Raw genomic sequence first — 23102 nt, 5'->3', positions numbered from 1 at the left:
TCAAATTAAAATGTGAGAATTTGTTTTGCCCAAAGAAAAAAAAAAATTATGTCCTTCAAAAACAATGAGACTCCATAATATTTTATACATATTTTTTTTTATTCAAAGTTTCTGTCTGTCGAATTTAATATTTGAAAACTTGTAGCTGAAGTTTTTTTGTTGTCGGTAGAACCTAATTATGAGATTTTTTTTTAACTAAAATATAAAAATAGGGAGGGGAGATAGATATGATTGCAAATGAGACAACTATCTCATTTTAATAAAAGTGGTTATGTAACAGATCTAATTAGGAAATAATATTGAAACAAAGTAAAATTAAAAAGTCACTGTATCTCCTGTGGATTCACTAATATTTGTTGGATACCAATTTTCGTGGATTTCGTGGGTACAGGGGAACTTTGAATTTAAATATTCAACGAACTGCCAATTTTCTGAAGGAATGTATGCAGACTTTGTCAAAAACACGAAATTAAATATCCACTAATATGCTAGTTCTACTCAAACCACGAAAATTGGTACCCAGGAAAATAAAGGAATCCACAGTAGGAAACAAATTTAACCAGGAAAACTCCACATTGTGAAATGAACAATGAAAATGGAGTCATGGTCTGATGAACCCTACCAGACAGACATGAACACCTTACAATCATAATATGTCATAAATATAGTTTGTTACATATTTGTTGTTCGTTCATTGTTTTGTACATAAATTAGGCCGTTAGTTTTCTCATTTGAATTGTTATATTTTGTCATTTCGGGGCCTTTTATAGCTGACTAGGGGTATGGGCTTTGCTCATTGTTGAAGTTCATACTGTGAACTATAGTTGTTAATATCTGTGTCATTAGGTCTCTTGTGGAGAGTTTTCCCATAGGCAATTATACCACATCTTCTTTTTTATATTAACCAGTAAGTTAGACCGATGAACCATGCAAGTTAATTCAAGCTCAGACAATAATTTACATACAGACATATACACCTTACAATCATTCCATACACCAAATATAGTTTACCTATTGCATATAGTATTAGAAAAGCACAAACAAACCTAAACATTGAGCAATGAACTGTAAAAATAAGGTCAATGTCAAATAAACATGCCAGACTGACCTGTTCATCGTAAAATATTTTCAGACCAAATATAGTTGACCTATTGAATATAGTATTAGCAAAACAGACCAAAACACAAAAACATGACCATAACCACTGAAGGTCAAGGTCAGATGACACCTGCAAGTTGGACATGTACACCTTACAATCATTCCATTTCCAAATATAGTATAGTATATGATATTTAGACTTGACCACAAAACTTAATCTTGTTCACTGATCCTTAAAATGAGGTAAATGACAAGTGAAAACTATCTTGACGGGCATGAGGATCTTGTAAGGTAAGGACATACCAAATATAGTTATCCTATTACTCAAAATAAGAGAGAAATTAAGAATAATAAAAATCTTTTTTTTTAAGTAGTCGACGAACCATGAAAACGAAGTCCAGTAAAATGGACATACGACAGATGGAAACTACAAAGTAGGAGTTTGGGGAGGGAACTGGTAATCAATACCCCTGTCCACCCCCTTACTGATAGCCATAAAAGAAAAAGGAGCGGGGTTATGTACAAATGTATGTAGAAGGAGCAATTCTGCAGGGGATGCGGACCTCAGCTTGTTCTAGTTTTTGATCTGATGTTAAGAAGACAAGGGATGCCTAATGTAATAGAACTATCTAAATAAAAGAAAGAAAAAAAAACCAATGAAAGCAACATATAATTTATTCAATACGTACAATTTATATCATGTAGGCAAAAGTAGAGAAATGGAGCATTGATTGACTCCAATAACTATCCTTTTTAAGAACCCATATGGCAGATGCACTAACCTCATAGGGAGATTTTGGAAAGCACAGCTTCCCATGGTTTGACTGAATATAAACTAAAATTGATTTAAAAGAATCGGTTATATGTAGCAATTAATAAAAATCAGAATGCTGTAGTAAAAATCATCAGGAAATTGATCTGCCGCCATACAAAATCATGTTTTCAGTGGAAGTGATGAAATGTCCTTTCCAAAATAATAATTAAATCAGGTATCTAACATTGCTATCATATATTGATACCACAATAATACATTGATAATACTGTCTTGTTAAATATGCTTTATTGTCAAAGAATGCAGCAATAGTGTTGTCATTGACGGCCAGAGAAAAAACAGTGATGATAAAGCATGCAATTCCAGATATTGGTCATCTCCAAAAATATTAAATTTTAAAATTGAGTTATCGTCTTTATCTTGCCAGACGACTATTGAAAAGGCTACAAGACATGGTTAGTAGCTCAATTCAAACTAATGGAGTTTGCAACCTTAAATACCAATTTAAATACATCATTGAAGTTTTAAAATATAAAATAACATACTTAGTCATGGCTAAAATTGATATCTATTTAAAATTGTAACTGCTAAAAATAAATTGACAGCTATTCATCTCAAGACAATCATCATTTCTTAATACATAATTTACAAGCAGTGTAAGGGAGGTAATCAAACATCGTTTTTTTAAATTGATTTGGATTACCTCCCTTACACTCCTTTTAAATTGTCTCAATTGTCCTTTAACTAGAGAAACCCTTGTTTTGCCCCTTTTAGCCCTTAATTCCTAAAAGGTTTGGGCCATAACCCCCTCTCCAAAAAAAAAGTCAATCCAAACCATCCCTTTGTAGTATGGAAACGTGTGGTATAATTCATACACTTGAACACAAGTTAACTGTCTGGAAACTACAAAAATGCTTATTTGGGCCCCTTTTTTGGCCCCTAATTCCTAAACAGTTGGGGTCATAACCCCCAAAATCAATTCCATCCACCCTTTAGTGGTTATAAACCTTGTGTTAAAACTTTATTGATTTTGTATTGACTTATAATTAAGTTATTATCTGGTTGTATAAAAACTGGTTTTTTTTAGAATGTTTGATTTTCTTCTGATTTTTAGTAGTATCAAACTAGTATCATTGATGTAAACAATATTTTATTATGAATAATACAAGTATATTTTATAAACACATTTACAATTAGGATTCAGAAACAAGCATCAAGTGCTTATATTAATCTATCTCCTAGTATCATTGACACCACAGTACTTTATTATTTGGGTCTTTGTTTAAATTTTTGATTGATTCTCCATATTGCATCAAGACACCATGGTTTCAGTTTAATTGATTTTTGTGTCCTTTAGTTGGTTATACTTCTACTCCTCATTTTCTATATCAACTGTTTTTCTGGAATATCACTGTTTTGTTATTTGCTGGCATGTCAATCTGTAATAAAATAAGGCAGCTTCAATAAATCATTAAAGAATAAAAAGAAAAGGTATAATAAGGGGTCAAATGGGCTCGAAAATGAATTGTCCTTTAAAAAATTTCAAATTGTCTGAATTATTAGTTAAATCTTTGAACTCAAATTAAACATTGCAGTGTACTGTAAATTCAGAAATTATTGCAAGGTTTTTATTATTGCGAAAAATGCGACAGAGTTGTAAACGAAATAATTTAATCTCGCATTTTGAAATATTTTATATTGATTGAACAGGATTTTTCTCAAAACCTTAAAAATTAAAATTGCATTTAAGCCTAAAATGGCCAAATCTCAATGATAAATGCACGCAATAATTTCTAAATTTACAGTAATTTAATAACAATTCTGCCACTTATGGAAAATATAGCCTTTAAATTTCAGCAAAAATGGAAACATTTTGTAACTGTGTTAAAAAAAGATTTGATGCCTATAGTTTATAATATGGAGTACAAGCCTTGCCCAAAATAATATTAAACACACAAAGTATAATTGTGTTTATTAAAAAGTTGACACAAAAAAACAATTTAGATTTTTCTCAAAATCTTAAAAATCAAAATCGCATTTAAGCCTAAAATGACAAAATCACAATGACAAATGCACGCAATAATTTCTGAATTTACAGTAATTTAATTACAATTACAAGATGGGGATGGTAAGAATTTTATTGCATTTAAATTCTAATAATCTTTTCCCCCTGTTGTTTCTTGAAAACCATGCTGTATAGCCAGTTAAGGTTGTTGAAAAAATTGAAGAAAATCTACTGGTCCTCACTTTTATTTGTTTTACAAAAAAGTAAATTGTGTCAGTTCTTTGCAGCACTTTGGTGAACTCTGGGATCACCACTTTTGGTGAACTCTGGCTTATCACATAGCCTGCAATTGGTCATGCTCATGAGGTGCAATTTTTTGGAAATTAGGACCTCAAAAGTGAATAAAAACCTAACCCTTATTGCACATCTAAACATTGAGAGGTCAGAAAAAATGCAGTTTTTGCAAACCAGTAAAATTCATAATCAAGACCTTGTCTTCATCAATCTTTAATTTTTGTTGCAGGTTAATACAAGAGGCTGTCACAACGACAGCAAACCAGATTTATTAACATTTATTTGTGTTCTGCCAATATCACAAGAACCATAACTGGTGAAAGTGAAAATTGTCAATATCAAATTTGACCTCAATTTTGTCATCAGTATCAACATATTAAAATTTGAAATGCTTAGGTTGAATGGTTCATGAGTAAATGCAACAACATGAATGGAAACGCCATTTTTCGATCTTTCAAGAACCATAACTCCTGAACGGTAAAAGTCAAAATCGACATTATTGAACTTGACCTCCATTTTGTCATCAGTAACAACATATTAAAATTTGAAAAGCTTCGGTTGAAAAGTTCATGCGTTAATGCACGGACACGACTGGAATAGTCATTTTTCAATCTTTCAAGAACCATAACTCCTGAACGGTAAAAATCGTCATTATTGAACTTGACCTCCATTTTGTCATCAGTAACAACATATTAAAATTTTGGAAGCTTTGGTTGAGCAGTTCATGTGTAAATGCACGGACACGACTGGAAATGCCATTTTTCAATCTTCCAAGAACCATAACTCCTGAACGGTAAAAGTCAAAATCGTTATCATTGAACTTGACCTTTATTTTGTTGTCAGTAACAACATATTAAAATTTTCAGAGCTTTGGTTGAACAGTTCATGAGTAAATGCACGGACAACATTTGGTTGCCGCTCGCCCTCCCGACCACCCGCCGTACATCCCCAAATCAATAACCGACATTTTTGTCACAAAAATCCGGTTAAAAATTGTAAATGAAAATGGTGAATGTGTCAGAAACAGCAACCTAACCAAAGAGCAGTTAAAAGTCTATTTTAAAAGTACTCAATTTGTTTCAAATTTTCCTACAATTTATATGATAAAAATATGCCAGATATGAAGAAAAAGACTCAAATGGCCAGGCAGGTTGTAATATGTTTGATTTGTGTAATTTGTATAGTCATATACATAACTTATGGGGGCTCACAGGTCTAAATCATTTTTTTTTCTTAATTAAGGATTTCGCTATATTTTTCTATAAATTAACTTTATCTTATACTTAATAGAAAAATAAAATTAAAAAATGGGGTCAACGTTCATTTACGCTCACAATCTGCCTTCGAAAGAAGCATACATTTTTGTAAAGGTACTTTTTTTCTGTTGAACTAATAGGAGAATTAGAGGTAATATCGTAATAAAAAAAGAACTGAATTACAAAGATCGCTCAAATTTTACAACAGTTTATATTTAAGTATAGCTTATGTGAAAATAATAATAAAAAATATAGCTCACCGATGAGTTAAAAAAGATATTTCGATTTTGATGCCAAAAAATGGCACTTTTGCACCAAAGGGAGATAATTCAGAGCTTTTTCAATGATATATACATTTTAAAAGTCATCTGGGGCCAAAACGAATTGATTGTTTTGAATCTTTTTTGTACCATATGATAAAGTACCAACTAATATAATAAAAAATAAAATTTGTAATGAAAAAAAAATGTTTAATTCTTTTCTGAAATTTTTATACCCTCGAGCCTCCTTAATCCCCTATCTAAAACATTAATATTCTCTTTTGGTTCATTTTGTAATTTTTTTTTTAGATCTCATTTCATAGCAATTATCTATCAAAGTCAAGTTTAAGAGCGCTAACAATGCAAATTTCGATACAATTAATACTTCTAAGTGGTCTGCACTGATTTTGGAACTCGTCCAAGATATTGCTGATACAAACCGAAAATATAGGTTACAACAAAAGTTTGGCAAGAATTGTACACATGAGAGTTTTCAGGCTGGAAGGAAGGGGACAATTACATTAGAAGGTGAAACTGCCCTGTCTGACTTTGCTTTTTTTCTTAAAGGTTAACACCCTAAAATATAGAGACAAACCTTTATCTAGTACATACAAAACTCTTATTGTGCATATTTAAATGACTTCTTCCTTTCACAATATTAATTGGCCAAAATGGTTTTCCAAGATGCAGTTTGTATTCATCTTTTCAAACAGACAAATCCCCAAGGGTGACTAGGGATTAGAAATATGGTCATTTGGTCTTCTTCCGACAGGCAGTCAAAGGCTTGTCGAAGTGGGGCGTCTTTGGCTGTGCAGGATTCCTCAAGTTTGCATCCACGTCCAGTCAGAATGGGGACGTTAAATCTGATGCCTCGTTTAAAGAGAGTGCCACTCTCTTTGCACGTTAAGAACCCTTGCAACAACTGGTTGAGGGGTCTGTAGGTTGCTTGGCAAAATTTCTGTCCCTATCCAATATACCCTCATTTTCTAGTGGCAGTCCAAATTTTCCTGACCATCATCCCGGATGGCCTCTCTTATTACAAGACCTACCCATTTTATTTATTGTTAACTTGTTCTCATCCTGAACATGCATGAAATATTTGCCACTGGACATTAAGCAACCAAAAATCAATCAATCAAACAGACGAACGAAAATTTGGTACTGCAGATTGCTCACAATTTAATTCATTACTTTGATTAGAATGATTGAACAGATATTCATTATCAGAAAAATTGATTTAAAAATGTATGACTTTTATTAATTATACTGCTAAGCTTAGTTACCATTTCTAAAAGTTTAAATCCATTTTCTTCTGCTAATTTCTTCACATCATCAATATCTCTAAGTCCCCACTGACTGTCTCTATAAATATAAAATTGCTATATATATGTGGGACTCGGAAACGCGATGGAATTCCAAACCGCGATGGTCACGCTGAAGTGCGATGGTCTACGCTGAAGTGCAATGGTTAACACGCTGAAATGAGATGGTAACATTGTGACGTTAACTTGTTGATATTTACGCTGAAGTGCGATGGTGGTTACGCTGTAGTGCGATGGCCAACTTAAGACTTTGAGTAAAAGCAAAATGCACATGGGCTGTTGTAATAAAATAAAACCATTAATATTTGGCTGCTAGCCTCTTATTTTGAAGACGTTTTAACTTCTGTTTAGATCAAACCAAAGACTTTATTTTTTGTTTTAATCTAATTTTCCAAGTCTCCAATTATTCTTTTAGCACGCAAGAGTATGGAACAAGGTGTTCAAGGAGAAATAAAAAAAAAAAGATTCAGCGTGTAGGTCTTTATAATAGTACTAAGAAGTGTCCATCTCATTTACTTAAATATGATAAAACTTAGTTATTGCTCACATTCTTCTTCAATTTATATATACATGTTGTACCTTGAATGTCGGAACAGTATTCACGAAGTAAAAATACCGACAATTAAATTTATGCTTTACTAATAGTGAAGCTTGTCAATTATTTCACGAAAAACAAAGATGAGGATGATAAATTGGGAAGTACACGTAGGGTTTAGTCAGGTTAATTTCTGTCTGACATGTTTTAGACTGAAACCATAAAAAACCAAGAACGACGGTGTTCTTTCAAAAAAAAAAAATATCTCGTGAACAAAACAACATTATATGAACTTGATATAGCAAAATCATAGAAACATTGCTAATACTATCATATTTTTTTTAAAAATTTTTGTATTGCCCACATAAAATCATGTGACGCTTACCGTAAGATAAATTAAGATTAATATTTAGATTAGTATACTGTATTTATCGTACAAAAAGTCTGCGGCAAAATTCAGAATAATGGTTAGCCCATTTGTTGACCAAGTTCATCTATCAGCCACTTTGCTGCCTAAAATGTTTAAACATATTTTTTTTAACCTCAACATCTAATGCTTAAAACTGTTCGGGACTTGAATTGTTTGTTTCTTTCTTATTTCCTTACTTTTCTTTGTTAGCATGAAACCTTCATCTACAAAACCCTATTCTCCTGCCTGCGAATCCATGTTGTATTTTGAAAACGCCATATTATTCAAACGTTATACACAAAACCATCGCACTTCAGCGAAAGGACCATCGTACTTCGGCGTGGACCATCGCACTTCAGCGTGACCATCGCACTTCAGCATCCCCATCGCACCTCCGAGTCCTACATATATATATAATGGATATAATTGTAGGTGGGGTGGAGGAAGGGGGTAGAAAGTCACCAGGCAACGAGCTTTAACTTTTCCTTTCATTGGTCAAATTTGCATGTACCCCTATTAACCATAGATAAAAATAACATGCAGTGTCCAACCATCCTGATCCAGACATTTTTCATGGAATAGCCCTTTAAATTACATGTACATGCATTAACAGTCCATAGTCAGGATTAAAACTGGAAGGAAATCAGTAATTGGAAATCTCTGAACTTGTTTGAAGTATTTAAGCTGTTGGCTAACTGAAAAGCTGTAATCAGTTGATACAGGTATGTAAATATAATTTCTTTTGCTATTAACTGAGCTGATTAAAAGATTTCTGTGAACAAAAATCGTCTTCATAAAATTGAGAATAGAAATATGGAATGTTTCAAAGAGACAACAACCCGACCATAAAGCAGACAACAGCCGAAGGCCACCAATGGGTCTTCAATGCAGCGAGAAACTCCCACACCCAGAGGAGTCCTTCAGCTGGACCCTAAACAAATATGTTACTAGTTCAGTGATAATGGATGTTATACTAAACTCAGAAATTATACACAAGTATCCATCTTGATACAATTGGCCACCCTGATCATGCAGTTGAATGGCCATTTGAACATGGTATAATACAAACCTTGCTCTTAGAGAAGAATCAAACTGCTCATTGCTTTCAGGAGTAATTGTGCCTTGTATGGCAAATGGCTGAAATAACATAAAATAAAATAAATTGGGGAAAAAAAGAATATCATACAATGAGAATCAAATTGTTCATTGCTTTCAGAAGTAACTGTGCCTTGTATGGCATGAGCTTTTTAACAAAAAATATTTGCAAAAAGAGAGAAATATTGGCCATATTTCACATACATTATAATCACCTATTTCTATAATTTTTCTGCAATATCATGCTAATCAAGATTCTTTATAAGTTATAAGTTTTGAGGTTATTTGGACCTGTTTATTTGTTAAATGTCCAAATATTGCAATATTTTCATCTCAATCATTAATTTTCAATTGAAAAATAAATAATTTCTAATTTCATGCATGTGATGATGCTGCACTGAATCAAACCTTATCAATTTCTGTTTGAATTGTAAAATATAAGTGATACTTAGGAAACTGAATGTTCTTTATTACTATTCAAACAGACTTACTCCGTACAGGAATAAATATCCAGCAGGCCGCAAAAAATACTTTGCTGTTCTAAACAAACCCTACAAAAACAGAATCATAATTAAATTCAATTCAAAAAGTATTTCTAATAATCAAAAAGATTGTTTTTTTTAATTGTTTGGTTTTATTTGTGTGACAGTCACTTTTCTTTGCTACCTGGTAATTTATTAACTTTCAATGGTTTTACAAGTTCTTTGAAACAAATGTAGTGTGAATTATCTCCCTTGAAGATGTCTGAATAATAATAAAACAAATGTAGTGTGAATTATCTCCCTTGAAGATGTATGAATAATAAATTGAAAAATTAATTACAAACTATTGTTACAAAATATTCTACATACAGGAACTATATATCTCTATACTCCTTGAGTGAGCTTATTTAAATTTTTAACAATTTGGTGGTTTTGTGCAATGCTCACGTCATAGGTATGACTTATGACAATGTCCATGCCTTAAGCTTATGATTCAAATTAAATAAAGCTTATATCAAAGAAAGTAAAGCTAGATAGTCATGTATAATAAGAACTATAATCACCAACAATTGAATTCTTGTCCACCCGAAGATAACATGTCAAGAAGACTTAGAATGTATACTTACTATAGCTGTATCCCATGGAGATATATGGATCATATTGATATTGTTTATAATATCTACATTTCCTGGACTTATTGTGTCTATTTTTAGATCTTCTGGAGGTGTTGTAATGTCGACATGTAGAGGTGGATGTACATTTTTCACACCAGTATGTGCAGTATATGCTGATATACTATATAAAAAAGAAAACTGAATGAATATATTATTTATGTTAACATTTTTATGCTATTATCCTTATTATAAAAATATGAACCAAGAAATCAACATTTAACATAGTCATTTTATTTAGCTATTCTACATTACAGTTCATGACACATTATACATGTTATATATAAATTTTATGGACTCTGTATCCTAACATCAACTAGAGGCTCTAAAGAGCCTGTATCCTCACCTTGGTCTATGTGCATATTAAACAAAGGACACAGATGGATTCATGACAAAATTGTGTTTTGGTGATGGTGATATGTTTGTAGATCTTACTTTACTGAACATTCTTGCTACTTTCAATTTTCTCTATCTATTATAAACTTGGCCCTTTAGATACAGAGGAGAATATTTTGTAAAAATTTACAAAAATTTACCTAATTAATGAAAACTGTTAAAAATTGACTATAAAAGGCAATAACTCCTTTAGGGGTCAACTAACCATTTTGGTAATATTGTCTTATTTTTAGATCTTACTTTGCCAAACATTATTGCTGTTTACAGTTTATCTCTATCTAAAATAGTATTCAAGATAATAACCCAAAACAGCAAAATTTCTTTAAAAACTATCTATTGGGGGGCAGCAACCCAACAACCAGTTGTCCAATTCATCTGATTTCAGGGATGATAGATATTGACTTTATAAACAATTTAACCTTGTCAGATTTGCTTTAAATGCTTTGGTTTCAGAGTTATAAGCCAAAATCTACATTTTACCCCTATGTTCTATTTTTAGCCATGGCAGCCATCTTGGTTGGTTGGCCGGGTCACCGGACATATTTTTAAAGTAGATACCATAGTGATAATTGTGGCCAAGTTTGGTTAAATTTGGCCCAGTAGTTTCAGAGGAGAAGATTTTTGTAAAAGTTAACGACGACGGACCCCAAGTGATGGGAAAAGCTCACTTGGCCCTTTGGGCCAGGTGGGCTAAAAATTGTATTCTTCATATGATTGATTGAATGATTCTTGGTGTTCAACATAACTTTTAGCATTATAGGCCATACCATAGCAGTCAGTTTTCATATGGAGGGAAGTCCCTTAAAGAATTTCTAATCTTAAGCAGAGAAACTGACAGTCCTTGTCAATTAAGATTAGTAAATGTATTAGAGTAGAAAGCACTTGTCATGTGCAGGGTTCCAACTAACAACCTCAGTATTGAAAGGTTAGTGGCAGTCAAGGACCACTCAATCAAAAAGGCTCCATAATCGTTCATATGTAATACAAGTCTCAATTACTATCCAATTAAGAAATTTTCTCTTATAAAATACTATTCCTATGTTTCATTTATTTGCTTTAGCTGAACATTCATGTCAAATTTTCATATGCATGAATTATAAATGTAAGTAGATATCTTTATTTTTGCTTATTTTTTTCATAATTCATTATCAAAGACATGTTCATTGATAAAATGCAATTATTCTATGACCTATTGTAATTAGACTTACAAAAAATCAACAAAAGCCATTCATGTACTAAAGGGATTAAATTGACATTTTTGTACATGTATAGTATAATTTTGTCATTATAAGAAATGAGTACTAAGTGCATCATCTACAAACAATATGTTAATGAAAATGACATTGAATATGATATCATGAAAAAAAAGACTTATATATTATGTGTATACACACCTTCCCAAATTTCTTTGGTCATATTCAGTTGGTTGCCATGTAATATTTGGGTAGAACTGAGCAAAATGTGCAACATGAACTCCTGCACCTGAGGCAATCTCTAAGGCTCTACCTTTGAAACCTTGAGGAATGTATTTCTGTAGGACTTTAAGAATTGGTTCCTTGTTTCTCTCAGCTGCTGGCACATGAAACATTTTATTGTTTAAAAGCTGAAATAGTAATAAGACATTCTATTCTAATATGATTTTACCACAATACTTAAATTGTACTGTATTGGGCATTTTTAATTGATTATAATTCAAATGTTGTATGTTAAGCTTTATTTCATCTGTGAGATTTTATTACGACCAAAATGTTTATACAAGTAAAAACTTATTTCTTGATGGCCTATACAGCTTCTGAGTGATTTAAATGATAATTTATATTTCCATTCCTGAAACAATTTTTGAATCATGTAACAACATACTAAATATCATTGAATTATCATTAGAACATAAATATATATATGTCCCATAAAACCGTCCTGGTCACAAACTTCAACAAATTATACTATGGAATATTTTTAAAGTCAATAAGACCATGACTGAGGGGCTTGGGTAAAAAAAAATCCCCAAGGAATAAGATGTGCCAATACTAAAACAACTGCATTTACCATTAAAACTAGAGGCTCTAAACAGCCTGTGTCGCTCACCTTGGTTTATGTGCATATTAAACAAAGGACACAGATGGATTCATGACAAAATTGTGTTTTGGTGTTGGTGATGTGTTTGTAGATCTTACTTGACTGAACAATCTTGCTGCTTACAATTATCTCTATCTATAATGAAATTGGCCCTGAATGTGACAGTGGAAAATATTTTGGAAAAATTTACAAAAATTACAAAATTTATGAAAATTGTAAAAAATGGACTTTAAAGGGCAAAAACTCCTTAGGGGGTCAATTGACCACTTTAATCATTTGTAGCTCTTACTTTGCTGTACATTAATGCTGTTAACAGTTTATCTCTATCTATAATAATATTCAAGATAATAACCAAAAGCTGCAAAATATTCTTAAAATTACCAATTTAGGAGCAGCAACGCAACAACAAGTTGCCCAATTGGTCTGAAAAATTTCAGGGCAGATAGATCTTAACCTAATGAACAATTTTATTCAAGCAGATTTGCTCTAAATGCTTTGGTTTCAGAGATATAAGCCAAAATCTACATTTTACCCCTATGTTCTATTTTTAGCCATGGCAGCCATCTTGGTTGGTTGGCCGGGTCACCGGACACATTTTTTAAACTAGATACCCCAATGATGATTGTGGCCAAGTTTGGTTTAATTTGGCCCAGTAGTTTCAGAGGAGAAGATTTTTGTAAAAGTTAACGACGCCGGACGTCGGACGCCAAGTGATGAGAAAAGCTCACTTGGCCCTTTGGGCCAGGTGAGCTAAAAATGATTAGTGGCTAACTTTTTTTTAAATGACCTTTTACAAACTGTTGACTGAAACAGCATGCCTAAGTCTCAATTACTTCACGAGTGGCATTAAAAAAACTTTAAAATGATATAATTCCCTGTTTGATTGGAGTATGCAGATGTACTGGCATAATGTTCAATACAACTGCATACCTCAATCGAACAGGGAATTGAAACTTGGAATATGTCAGAGACAACGTCTGGGCCAAAGAGTAGATACAGCTTATCTTCACTACAGCTAGAAAATTGTGCCCTCAGAAGTTGGCTTGATCTGGCCCTTAATCTATTATATACTAATTCAGCGAAATGGATGCATCTCTTAATTCTGAAAAAAACAAATGAACCAAAATAAATGTATCATAGACAAATTACCATTAATTGCTTCTAAAACTGACTTGATCCCAAATTTTATAAAAAGTATGACTGATTATTGAATTTGACTCCTGACTTATACTGATACTGATAGTAGATTCCTCTGATGTCCATGCAACAGTTGGTTTGCCAGACAAGCTCGGCTCGTCCAATTAGAGTAATCTCTGTCTACCTGCATGGAACTATTAATTATACTAACTTTATATAAGAGGGTAGGAATGCCATTTAATACTGTCAGTGGAGATCAAACAGACATTTTTGGCTACTGTTAGCATCAAATTGGTTTAAATTTTACTGTGATTTGTCAAAATATTTTTATTGTGATTTGTCACAGGTCTCAAATAATTAACGTTATCTTTATTTTTAGAAACAAATTACAGTGATTCGTCAAAATCAGTCGATTTTTTTATCGTCCGAAAGTTCATTGTCATGCACCAAAAACTACTGTTAACATCATTTGGCAAGAATTATAAAAGTGATTCGCCATAAAGGTACCACTACCCTCTTCGTCTTTTATAGGCAATTGTTTCTGTCAATGGCAGTGGTGAATAGGGAAAAAAAAGGGGGTGGTACTGTCTGCACTTGTACAAATGATTTTTCGAACAAGTGTGGATAGTTTATTAAAAAAGGGCATGTGTGTATAGCGTTTCAGCTGTAAATTTTTGTGTAATACAATAAATAATTTGAGCTCTATAAATCCCCCCTCAAGTACACATCAGACATATAGTACACATGTACAATCACAGAGCTCTCTAATAATATGACACTAAACATGCTGCTGTTATTTCAAATTCGTTGCATTTTTTTTTTATCTTTTTTGCACTTAAAAATTTGTCAAACCTGTTTAAATAGTGTCAATAACATAAAAGGTCAAAAAATAGGAAAATGTTGGATTTGGCTAACCGGAAGTGCAATTTACCTTATAAATCAGCCCAAGTTCGGAAACGAAGTAACTTTTCTAATATCATTTTCTTGAAATTTCAATTGAAAGTAATGTCCTGTTTCAACTTTTCTATTAAAATTTGCTGTCACAAAACTATAACCAAGAGTGACTTAGTCAACAACAGGTCAAACGTTTTATGAAGATTCGATTCCGGATATTCTGACGATTCTTCTTCGGAAACTGTGCCAAATATTAGTTTATTCCCGCGAAAATTACTTCAGCACGATTTGCAGCAAGATAAGGGATGGAAGGATATTAGGCAAAAATAGGATAAGGTGTTTCCCAAACTATAAAATTATATATGTTCATCACAAAAGTTTGGGAGTTGACGAGTTATCTGCTTTCTACAGACGAAACTAAACTGTGAAAATTTGATAGCATATATAAATTTGAAGAATTTTAACCCCTTCATTTGTAAACAGGTTCTATAAATACACAGGAATTGGAAACTTTATCAATAGCCAGCTTTACAATCCCTTTTTTACAGCTTGTTCAACAGGACAAGTTCATACCAAAATTAACTTGTCTGAATGGAATTGTAACTTGTCCCAAAAATAGACATGATAGACCTTTAATATAAGTTTTATAAAAACCAAAAAAAAACTCTTTTTTTTATATACCACTTAAAAAATGTGAGTGGAGATCTTCTGAATCTAACTGTAATGTATATATATAGTCCTGTCTAGTCGAACTACTTGGGTTCTTCATTTCATAAATGCCAGTCCAGACTCTGCACACCAGGCACAGTCCCGTAGTCCTGTCAAGTCTACACTCTTGGTTTACATTGTCTTTTATTTTGATAAAATAGTGATTATAATGAATAATCAGTTTTCCAGATTTAATCACTACTTTTGATATAAAACCAAAGTGCATCAGTCCCAACATTCATAACATCCTACCTACATGACCTATACATGAATACTTCAAGAAAATTATCTATGAAATATATAGTTGAATAGTCTTGTTACAAACTGATGTTTGTGTGTTTAACCATACTTGTGAAGAAAATTACATAAATTGCGCATGGTACATATTAATATATTATATGGTTCTGGGACACAGTTATCATCCTTTGAAATTTTGTTGTTTACAATTATACTGTAAATCAACAAATTTTTTGAGTAATAAAGTAAAGCTAATAGAAACTGTTGGGAATATGTAAAACTTGAATCTTTCCTTATTTAACTTTACCTGTCAGCATGGTTAGTAAGTTACAAAATAGCAAACTTAAAACGCTTTGAAATTGGCTAGAAAAAAGAAAACCCAAAACAAAGTATCCACTATAATAATTTGGTTTACAATAGTTCCTTGTACTAGCAGTGTGGACAGTATTACTTGCAATTTTTTTCATACTTCTCTCAAAGTTACTTCTTTATTTTATAGGGACCAAATACACAAATGTAGCAAGTAGGGGGGGGGGGGGAATTACAATAAAAGATGTATCATAAAATTAAAAGCTATTTGTTTCAATTGAAAATGTTCAAATTAAGTATGTCTGGGGCTATCTTAACAGATTTCAAGGCCCCTTTAATCTAAAATTGTCAATGTTTTGAGTTTGAGCTGGTAGACTTTCTATAATCTTTTACATGTAAAGAATTTTTTTCTGATCTGTCAAGATATCTACTCCCTTTTATCAATGCTTAGCATTGCTAGGAGTTGAATGGTTAGCATGAGGAGGCATGCATTCCTGTTTATAATTCAGATTGTCTGCGTTGTTGGTATAGCCTAGACAGAGAATACAGTCATAAAGACAACAAGTTATTGTAAAATGATAAAATAGAATCACAAGAGACCAATCTTTATTTTTTCCCTTGCATTCTTTATATTTTAGGACAAAGCAAATATGCCTGGTTTTGAAGAGGGGTTCTCCCCATTCTCTAATCCAGGAGAAAGACCTGATGGTTCAATGGATTATGTTGTTATTAGTGGTATTTCCTGTCGTCTGCCAGAATCAGAAAATATGGAGGAATTTAAAAAACATTTGATGAGAGGAGACAACATGATAACAGAAAATAGAAGATGGGAACCAGGTAAATAATGTAGGACAGGTTTGTTGTGCATACAGGATAGCAAACTTGAATTAAAGGAGATTGATGGGATACCTTAGGCTTTATAATGCAATTCAGGTCAGTTGCAATCATTACAATGATTGAATGAATAAGCTGAAATAGCATGTCAGGTTCATGTAACCTAGACACTCAGAGTTTATTATAACAAAAACAGTGTTTGCACAAGATAGAGTCTCTATCTTGTGCAAACACTGTTTTTGTTATAATTGAATTTTTACACAAAAACTACTTAGAAATATGGTATGGGAGAAAGAATCATGTAGATATTTTCAACAAAGATTTTATGTTCCCTTCATGAAAAGTTTGTTATATCCCAACTGACTGAATGTTCACCCAACCTGACCCCTCAAAAAAAAGTTTTCATTCATTTAGTACTGTTTCTGTTCATAATGAATTATAATAATGAATCAAGATTTCCTGATACTTTGTTGTATGTATACAGCATTCATTCTGAATCTCAAGAGCATGTAAAAATGACAAACTAGGTCATGTAGTGTAATTAATTTATACTTGGTACCAGAAATAATGACTTGGCAATTTTTGACCACCTCTCCCTTCCCCTTACCCCATCCCAAAATAATTTTTTAAGCGGTTATTCATAAAATTGAAGTCCCAAAAATATCAAAAGACATTGTGGTTAGAAATTTCCAGAGGATATTATAGTTTTTGAAAAATAATGAATGAAAGTGGCATACCTTACTTGTCTATAAATTTATAACTCCTGTTAAAGTATAAAGGTTGAAGATATCTATAAACAGTGTGTTGAGATGAATAATATTGACTTTAAAGATGTACTGTACAGATATTTACTGACTTTTAATTATTAAGGGAAAATGTAAACATATATGTTATCAAATACAAAAGTAATATCTGTTTAGATTAGAGAAAGTCTAAACAAACATTTCATCTAGACATACTGGTGTATACAAGACAAAATGTAAACTGTTAATCACATCTTAGATATATACTGAAATAAAAAAACAAAACTTGCTAAATTCACTCTGAATATATTGAAATAACTAATAATTAACTACATTGAAAATCAATTCTCCAGTCACTCATTTATTTATTTTAATAATTGTCTAACAGGGTTTATTAGATCCTCATCTCTGCTATTTTTTATGGTCCATGATAGATGTTAATGTTACATGATTTTTAAGTCGGTTTCACAGTAAAGGTGAACTACTTTAATATCAGAAATTGCAACAAAGGGTTAACAATAATAAAAACTTGCATTCTAAATTTTGATTGCTTTATTTTATGCAGCATTTCATGAAATTACAATAAGTAATTGACATGAAACAAATGGTTCATTGATAAATGTTTAACTTCTTTGAAAAGGTTAAATTGTTAATTATTGTTAACAAAACTTCAGCTTACTTTGGTCTATGGAATGATAACAGATATTTTCCATCCCGATTGGTTTGAACCTTATTTTCATGGTTCATTGATTCATAAAAAAAAGTTTCAAACAACTTAGAGAGCTATTACTGTATATTGTGATGCTTTAAATATTGATGACGTCATATCTCGAAAACAACATTGGTGAATGATGACCCAAATTTTTGTTGTTGCTTGCAATTAAGTTATAAGTGTGATCTGTCGACATGCAAAATTTCTATGAATTATTACTAGTAGTATAAATAGTGTGATTTCCCTTTAAGTTTACCTCATGCAAATTTTATTAAACTTCTTCGCTATTCTTGAAGTGGAACATGAGGAATTCACAAATTCACTTCTTGTTGCAAATAGGTTTAGAATGTCATTTTGATTTCATTTCTGAGAAAAATAAACATTTTCCATCATGAATATTTTGGTAGTTAAAAAATTCGATAACTATTGTTAAAAATTGTAATGTGTAAATTAGGCAGGTGACTGCTGACTGCGTTAGACGGCATTGCTGAAAAGAGTTAATTTATCTACAGTTAATGTTCAGGAGGGCCTAAAAGTGTTAGTTAGAGATATGTAACTTGTTGAGGCAGGTTTGATTATTGTTAAAAATAAGTATGTTTGCTAAAGATGAATAATTTTTACTTGTAGCAGCACATGGTTTGCCTTCAAAATCTGGAACCTTGGTAGACATTAGTAAATTTGATGCAGCATTCTTTGGTGTTCCTCCAAAACTGGCAGACAGTATGGATCCTCAGTTACGTATCATGTTAGAATTAACTCATGAAGTACTTGTAGATTCAGGTATGTGTTCCTCCCAAACTGACTGACAGTATAGATCCTCAGTTACGTATCATGTTAGAATTAACTCATGAAGTACTTGTAGATTTAGGTATATGTTCCTCCCAAACTGGTAGACAGTATGGATCCTCAGTTACGGGTCATGTTGGAATTAACTCATGCAGCACTGGAAGATATATGGTAATCATGGTAATAAAATTGACAAGATACTGAAGTTATTTTGATGAGGCCTAAATTAAAATATTGTTCGTTTGCACTTTTCCGACTCTATGTTTTGAAACAGGGTAGGTAGGTACTAAGTTAAAATATTTAATTTTTCTTTCCCAAAGAAGCTTGGTACATTTTTTGTCATGGGTAGGCAGGTCGGTATAATATTTTATTTTATAGATACAAAATCTGCATGATGGCTTTTTTGTCTGTTTTGCTTTTGTTTAAGTATGCTTTTGCTAATAAGTTTCTGGGACTATTAGTATAATAGTCCCAGGAAGTTTTGAAAAAAAATTATCATGTAGAATGTGAATTCATAAGCACTACTATTTTGTTTTCAAATATCAAAATATATGGCGGTGCGGCATATTTTCAACGTTTATATGCCTGGAACTTTTACGAGTTTTAACTTACACTAATATTCTGTACTACCTCGACCTAAAGGTTTTCTGTAAAAGATAACTCTGTCCTGGTAAAATATGTCCGGTCAGACATACATTACTAGTAGAAACAATCCCTAGAGTGTTTAAATTTTCGTGTGTGCCTATGTTTCCAATAAAAATTCTACAAGACTTCAAACTCAATTGTCACGTATTTTACGTCGCATTTATAAATGATCTGTATGGAAAAAGTTGGCGATTTTACTGCCAAATATTCTCCACTTTACAGACCTTTGGTTCATGTCAGATATAAATAATATATCAATGCTGGTCGAAGGCATTATTAAAATAATCATCCTGATCTACGGATCACCAAAGGCCATCCCTTCATAGGATACAACGTCTGTTCACAAAGTAGTTTGTACACACGTTAATAATTTTGTATTGGACGAACTATTTTTAATGAACCCTGCTTTTCAAGTATAAAGACACAGAGTACATGGTAATGTTCGTCATATTATGATTTTAAAGCTTTCAACACCGATTTCAAACAAATGCTTTGAAACTCTAAATGCAATGACCTTATACGGGAAAGATAAAATCTGAGGATTCCGTTAAAAAAGTTTTGAGCGGTAAATACAAATATAAGATTTTTGGTAGGAATGAAAAATAAGATAAAATAAAATCTTGCTGGTAAATACAAATAAAAGATTTTCAGGCGGAACGAATTTATAGGGTCGGTCGGTAAAGGGCATACAAACAATATTTTAATTTAAGCCTGAGCCATTTACAATAATTGTGGCATTATGTTTTATTGTTGGTAGTTCTTAATTAGTTTCTCTTATGAAGATTTTGGTTCAGGTAGTTTACTATGAATTTGTGGTCAGATAAACATGAAACTAAGTAAACATGTTCATTGTTTTGCAAACTTTACATTTTACGGAACATGACACATAATAGTGTGCATAGGACAATGGTGTCCTTTGAAAACATTCTTGGTTTTGTATGTGTTATATAATATCTTTTGAGAGAGTTTAGTTTTTTTTTAAGTTTGCCTTTTTTGTAGAATATCCCTCTTACTTGCTTGCAAACAGATGCTCATTAAAGAGTAATCAAATAAAACATTTAAGAAAAAATTGATGCAAGCTATACTTTATTGTAGTTTTAACATGGGTAGGCATTATATTCGTGATCATTTTTCCTGGAGCAATAGTGAGGGCTAAAATAACACGAATATAATGCCTATCCATGTTAAAACTAAAGTATAGCTTGCATCAATTATTTCGATTCTGATTAGGACAATTAAGGTAATTTTTATGTCCGATGTGCATAAGAGAAGAGTGTTTGTGTAGGCTCTTCCATGAACCTCCCTTTTATGTTTGTAAACAAGCAAACGACTGGCATGTGATTTTTCAGAGGGAGGGGTTTTAAACAGCCAGCATGAACGGTTGTCAAATGTGTCAATTTCAAAGTGCAACACATGACAGCCATTTTTAATGAATTAGAAATAATATGTGCTTCATTTAAAAGTTTTGAAGTGTTTTAAGTTAATGAAATATATTAAATGCATGCCAATTTGATAAAATACATTATTCTGCAGTAGTAAATATACTCATGTGCAAACACATTTTATTGGATTTAGAGCATGGCTTTGTTCACAAAGCGAAAGATGCACGTCATATTAGAATTAACAATAAATCAAACATTTTAATCTTTATAAATGTTGACCAGTGGAAATGAAGATATGTGATTTCTTAATTAGATTCATCTTAAAATTCAGTCCCGATTTAAATAAATGTTCCTCTTTTTCTATAGTTTACATGTTACATTCAATATGACTGTATTTGCCAGAAATGTAATTTCTGTAATTTAAATATAGGTGTTTCCCCTGCAACTATTAGAGGATCTAACACAGCAGTCTATATAGGATGTGGAATGTCTGAAGCATGGGAAGCTCTGTCTACAGATAATAGTAATGTGACAGGTTATTCTCCACTTGGCTGTACCACTAGTATGTTTGCTAACAGAATATCATTTGCCTTTGACCTGAGAGGTAGGGTTAACATAAAATATAAGCAGTGGTTTGGAATTTTGTAACCTGATTGTAATCGTTTTAGATCATGAAAATATACATATATTTGATATTGGTAAGGATTAAATTTTTAAATTTACTTATATTGGCTTATACAGTAGAAAATGCATTCAACTTTTAAGTAAATCAGTTTAGCATCAAATTATTCATTAGGTATAAAGATAACTTGATCATTCAGATTATAGACTTAAAGAGTTGAGCATCATATTTCTTAATTGTGGTTGTGGCTACTGTGCCTTTGAATTTTTTAGACTGCATTATTTTTACTTCAGATTCTTGCTATTGTGTAAGGTATTGTTGTAAATGAGGACATGGCTGGTATCATTAAAAAAGGCTGTATATTTCCTCCTAGGATAGAAAGTGGCATTATGTTTTCGGATCTATGAAAGTTTTAGTTTACATTAAGTGGAAACTTGGTATACAGTTTCAGCATTATGTGAACATTTTTATAATATATATATGTTAAATTTAGTTTTGACCTTGATTTTGCTTTTTACAGAACATGAAAATGTTAAAGTGATGACAATGCATGGTGTTTTATGTCAACATATATACTTGTTATTACAGGTCCTACCTATGGTTTACCAAATGGTAATGGCTCTGGTATGCTGTCATTAGACTGGGAGATTGAAAAATATTCTTATTATTACAGGTCCTAGCTATGGTTTACCAAACGGTAATGGCTCTGTTATAATGTCATTAGACTGGGAGATTGAAAAATATTCTTATTATTACAGGTCCTAGCTATGGTTTGAGAAATGGTTGTGGCTCTGGTTTGCTGGCATTAGACAGAGCTATATCTAGTATTAGACTAGGAGATTGTGATACAGCCATTGTTGCCGGATGTAATTTATGTATGAAACCTGCCACCTCTGTTCAGCTAGCAGAAATGAATTTATTGTCTATGGATGGCCATTGTAGATGTTTTGATGAGAGGGGTATGCTTAAATAAAGATCACATGTACTTAAAGTCTTCTGAAATAATAATAAACTAGTGAACACAGTTTTGCAAGTAAAGAAAGTAAACCTCATTGAAATATTGAAAAGAAAATAATTTCAGGCCTTTATGCATGATTACTGTCCAAAGCTTGATTATTCAGCAGATATGTGCAAAATTCTTACCTGCCAACTGTCATTATTTGTTGGTGATTTCCCTCATGGAGGCTCCAAAATGAAAAGGCAATTTTTTCCACAATTTAAAACAAAACAATCAATTTTACCATGGGTATAGGATTATAAAAGCATGAAGTAGCAAACACACAAAATTGAATTATATACGAAGGTCCCTTCAAAGGTTTTGTAGGACTATGAGAGCCATCTTGCACGTAAAACCCCCATGTGCTATTTGAAATGTTGGCAGGTATGTGCATTTGTTGATATAAAATAATGTAAGCAGAAAGT

The 23102-nt window shown here is 32.0% G+C and overlaps 2 protein-coding genes across 6 annotated transcripts in view; one reads left to right on the top strand and one right to left on the bottom strand.

Annotated features, from left to right (window-relative positions):
- Nucleotides 1-1755: 1755 nt before the first annotated feature.
- LOC143045557 (methyltransferase-like 26) lies at nucleotides 1756-17633 on the bottom strand. 5 transcript variants are annotated; one of them, XM_076218144.1, is made up of 7 exons: nucleotides 17528-17633; nucleotides 11990-12198; nucleotides 10155-10323; nucleotides 9538-9597; nucleotides 9021-9088; nucleotides 6969-7047; nucleotides 1756-3309 (listed from the first exon to the last, which is right to left on the bottom strand). In XM_076218144.1, exons 2-7 carry the CDS (start codon nucleotides 12181-12183, stop codon nucleotides 3259-3261), a joined length of 621 nt encoding a protein of 206 aa, XP_076074259.1. In that variant the 5' UTR covers nucleotides 12184-12198; nucleotides 17528-17633; the 3' UTR covers nucleotides 1756-3258. The 5 variants fall into 5 exon arrangements, with proteins under 5 accessions (XP_076074259.1, XP_076074261.1, XP_076074256.1 ...); XM_076218146.1 differs by lacking the exon at nucleotides 17528-17633 and adding an exon at nucleotides 14740-14883; XM_076218141.1 differs by lacking the exon at nucleotides 17528-17633 and adding an exon at nucleotides 14661-14730.
- LOC143045555 (fatty acid synthase-like) overlaps nucleotides 14954-23102 on the top strand; it is a 44122-nt gene continuing 35973 nt past the window's right edge. Inside the window, exons 1-5 of the mRNA XM_076218139.1 lie at nucleotides 14954-15038; nucleotides 16595-16793; nucleotides 18873-19025; nucleotides 21489-21662; nucleotides 22439-22639. Of these exons, the coding sequence (XP_076074254.1) occupies nucleotides 16607-16793; nucleotides 18873-19025; nucleotides 21489-21662; nucleotides 22439-22639 (715 nt within the window). The 5' untranslated portion in view covers nucleotides 14954-15038; nucleotides 16595-16606. The remainder of the gene's footprint in view (nucleotides 15039-16594; nucleotides 16794-18872; nucleotides 19026-21488; nucleotides 21663-22438; nucleotides 22640-23102) is intronic.

Source organism: Mytilus galloprovincialis, chromosome 9 (genome assembly GCF_965363235.1).
Source record: "Mytilus galloprovincialis chromosome 9, xbMytGall1.hap1.1, whole genome shotgun sequence".
Taxonomy (NCBI): Eukaryota; Metazoa; Mollusca; class Bivalvia; order Mytilida; family Mytilidae; genus Mytilus; species Mytilus galloprovincialis.
The sequence above is the reverse complement of the archived record's forward strand: the minus strand, read 5'-3'. Positions and strand labels throughout refer to the sequence as shown.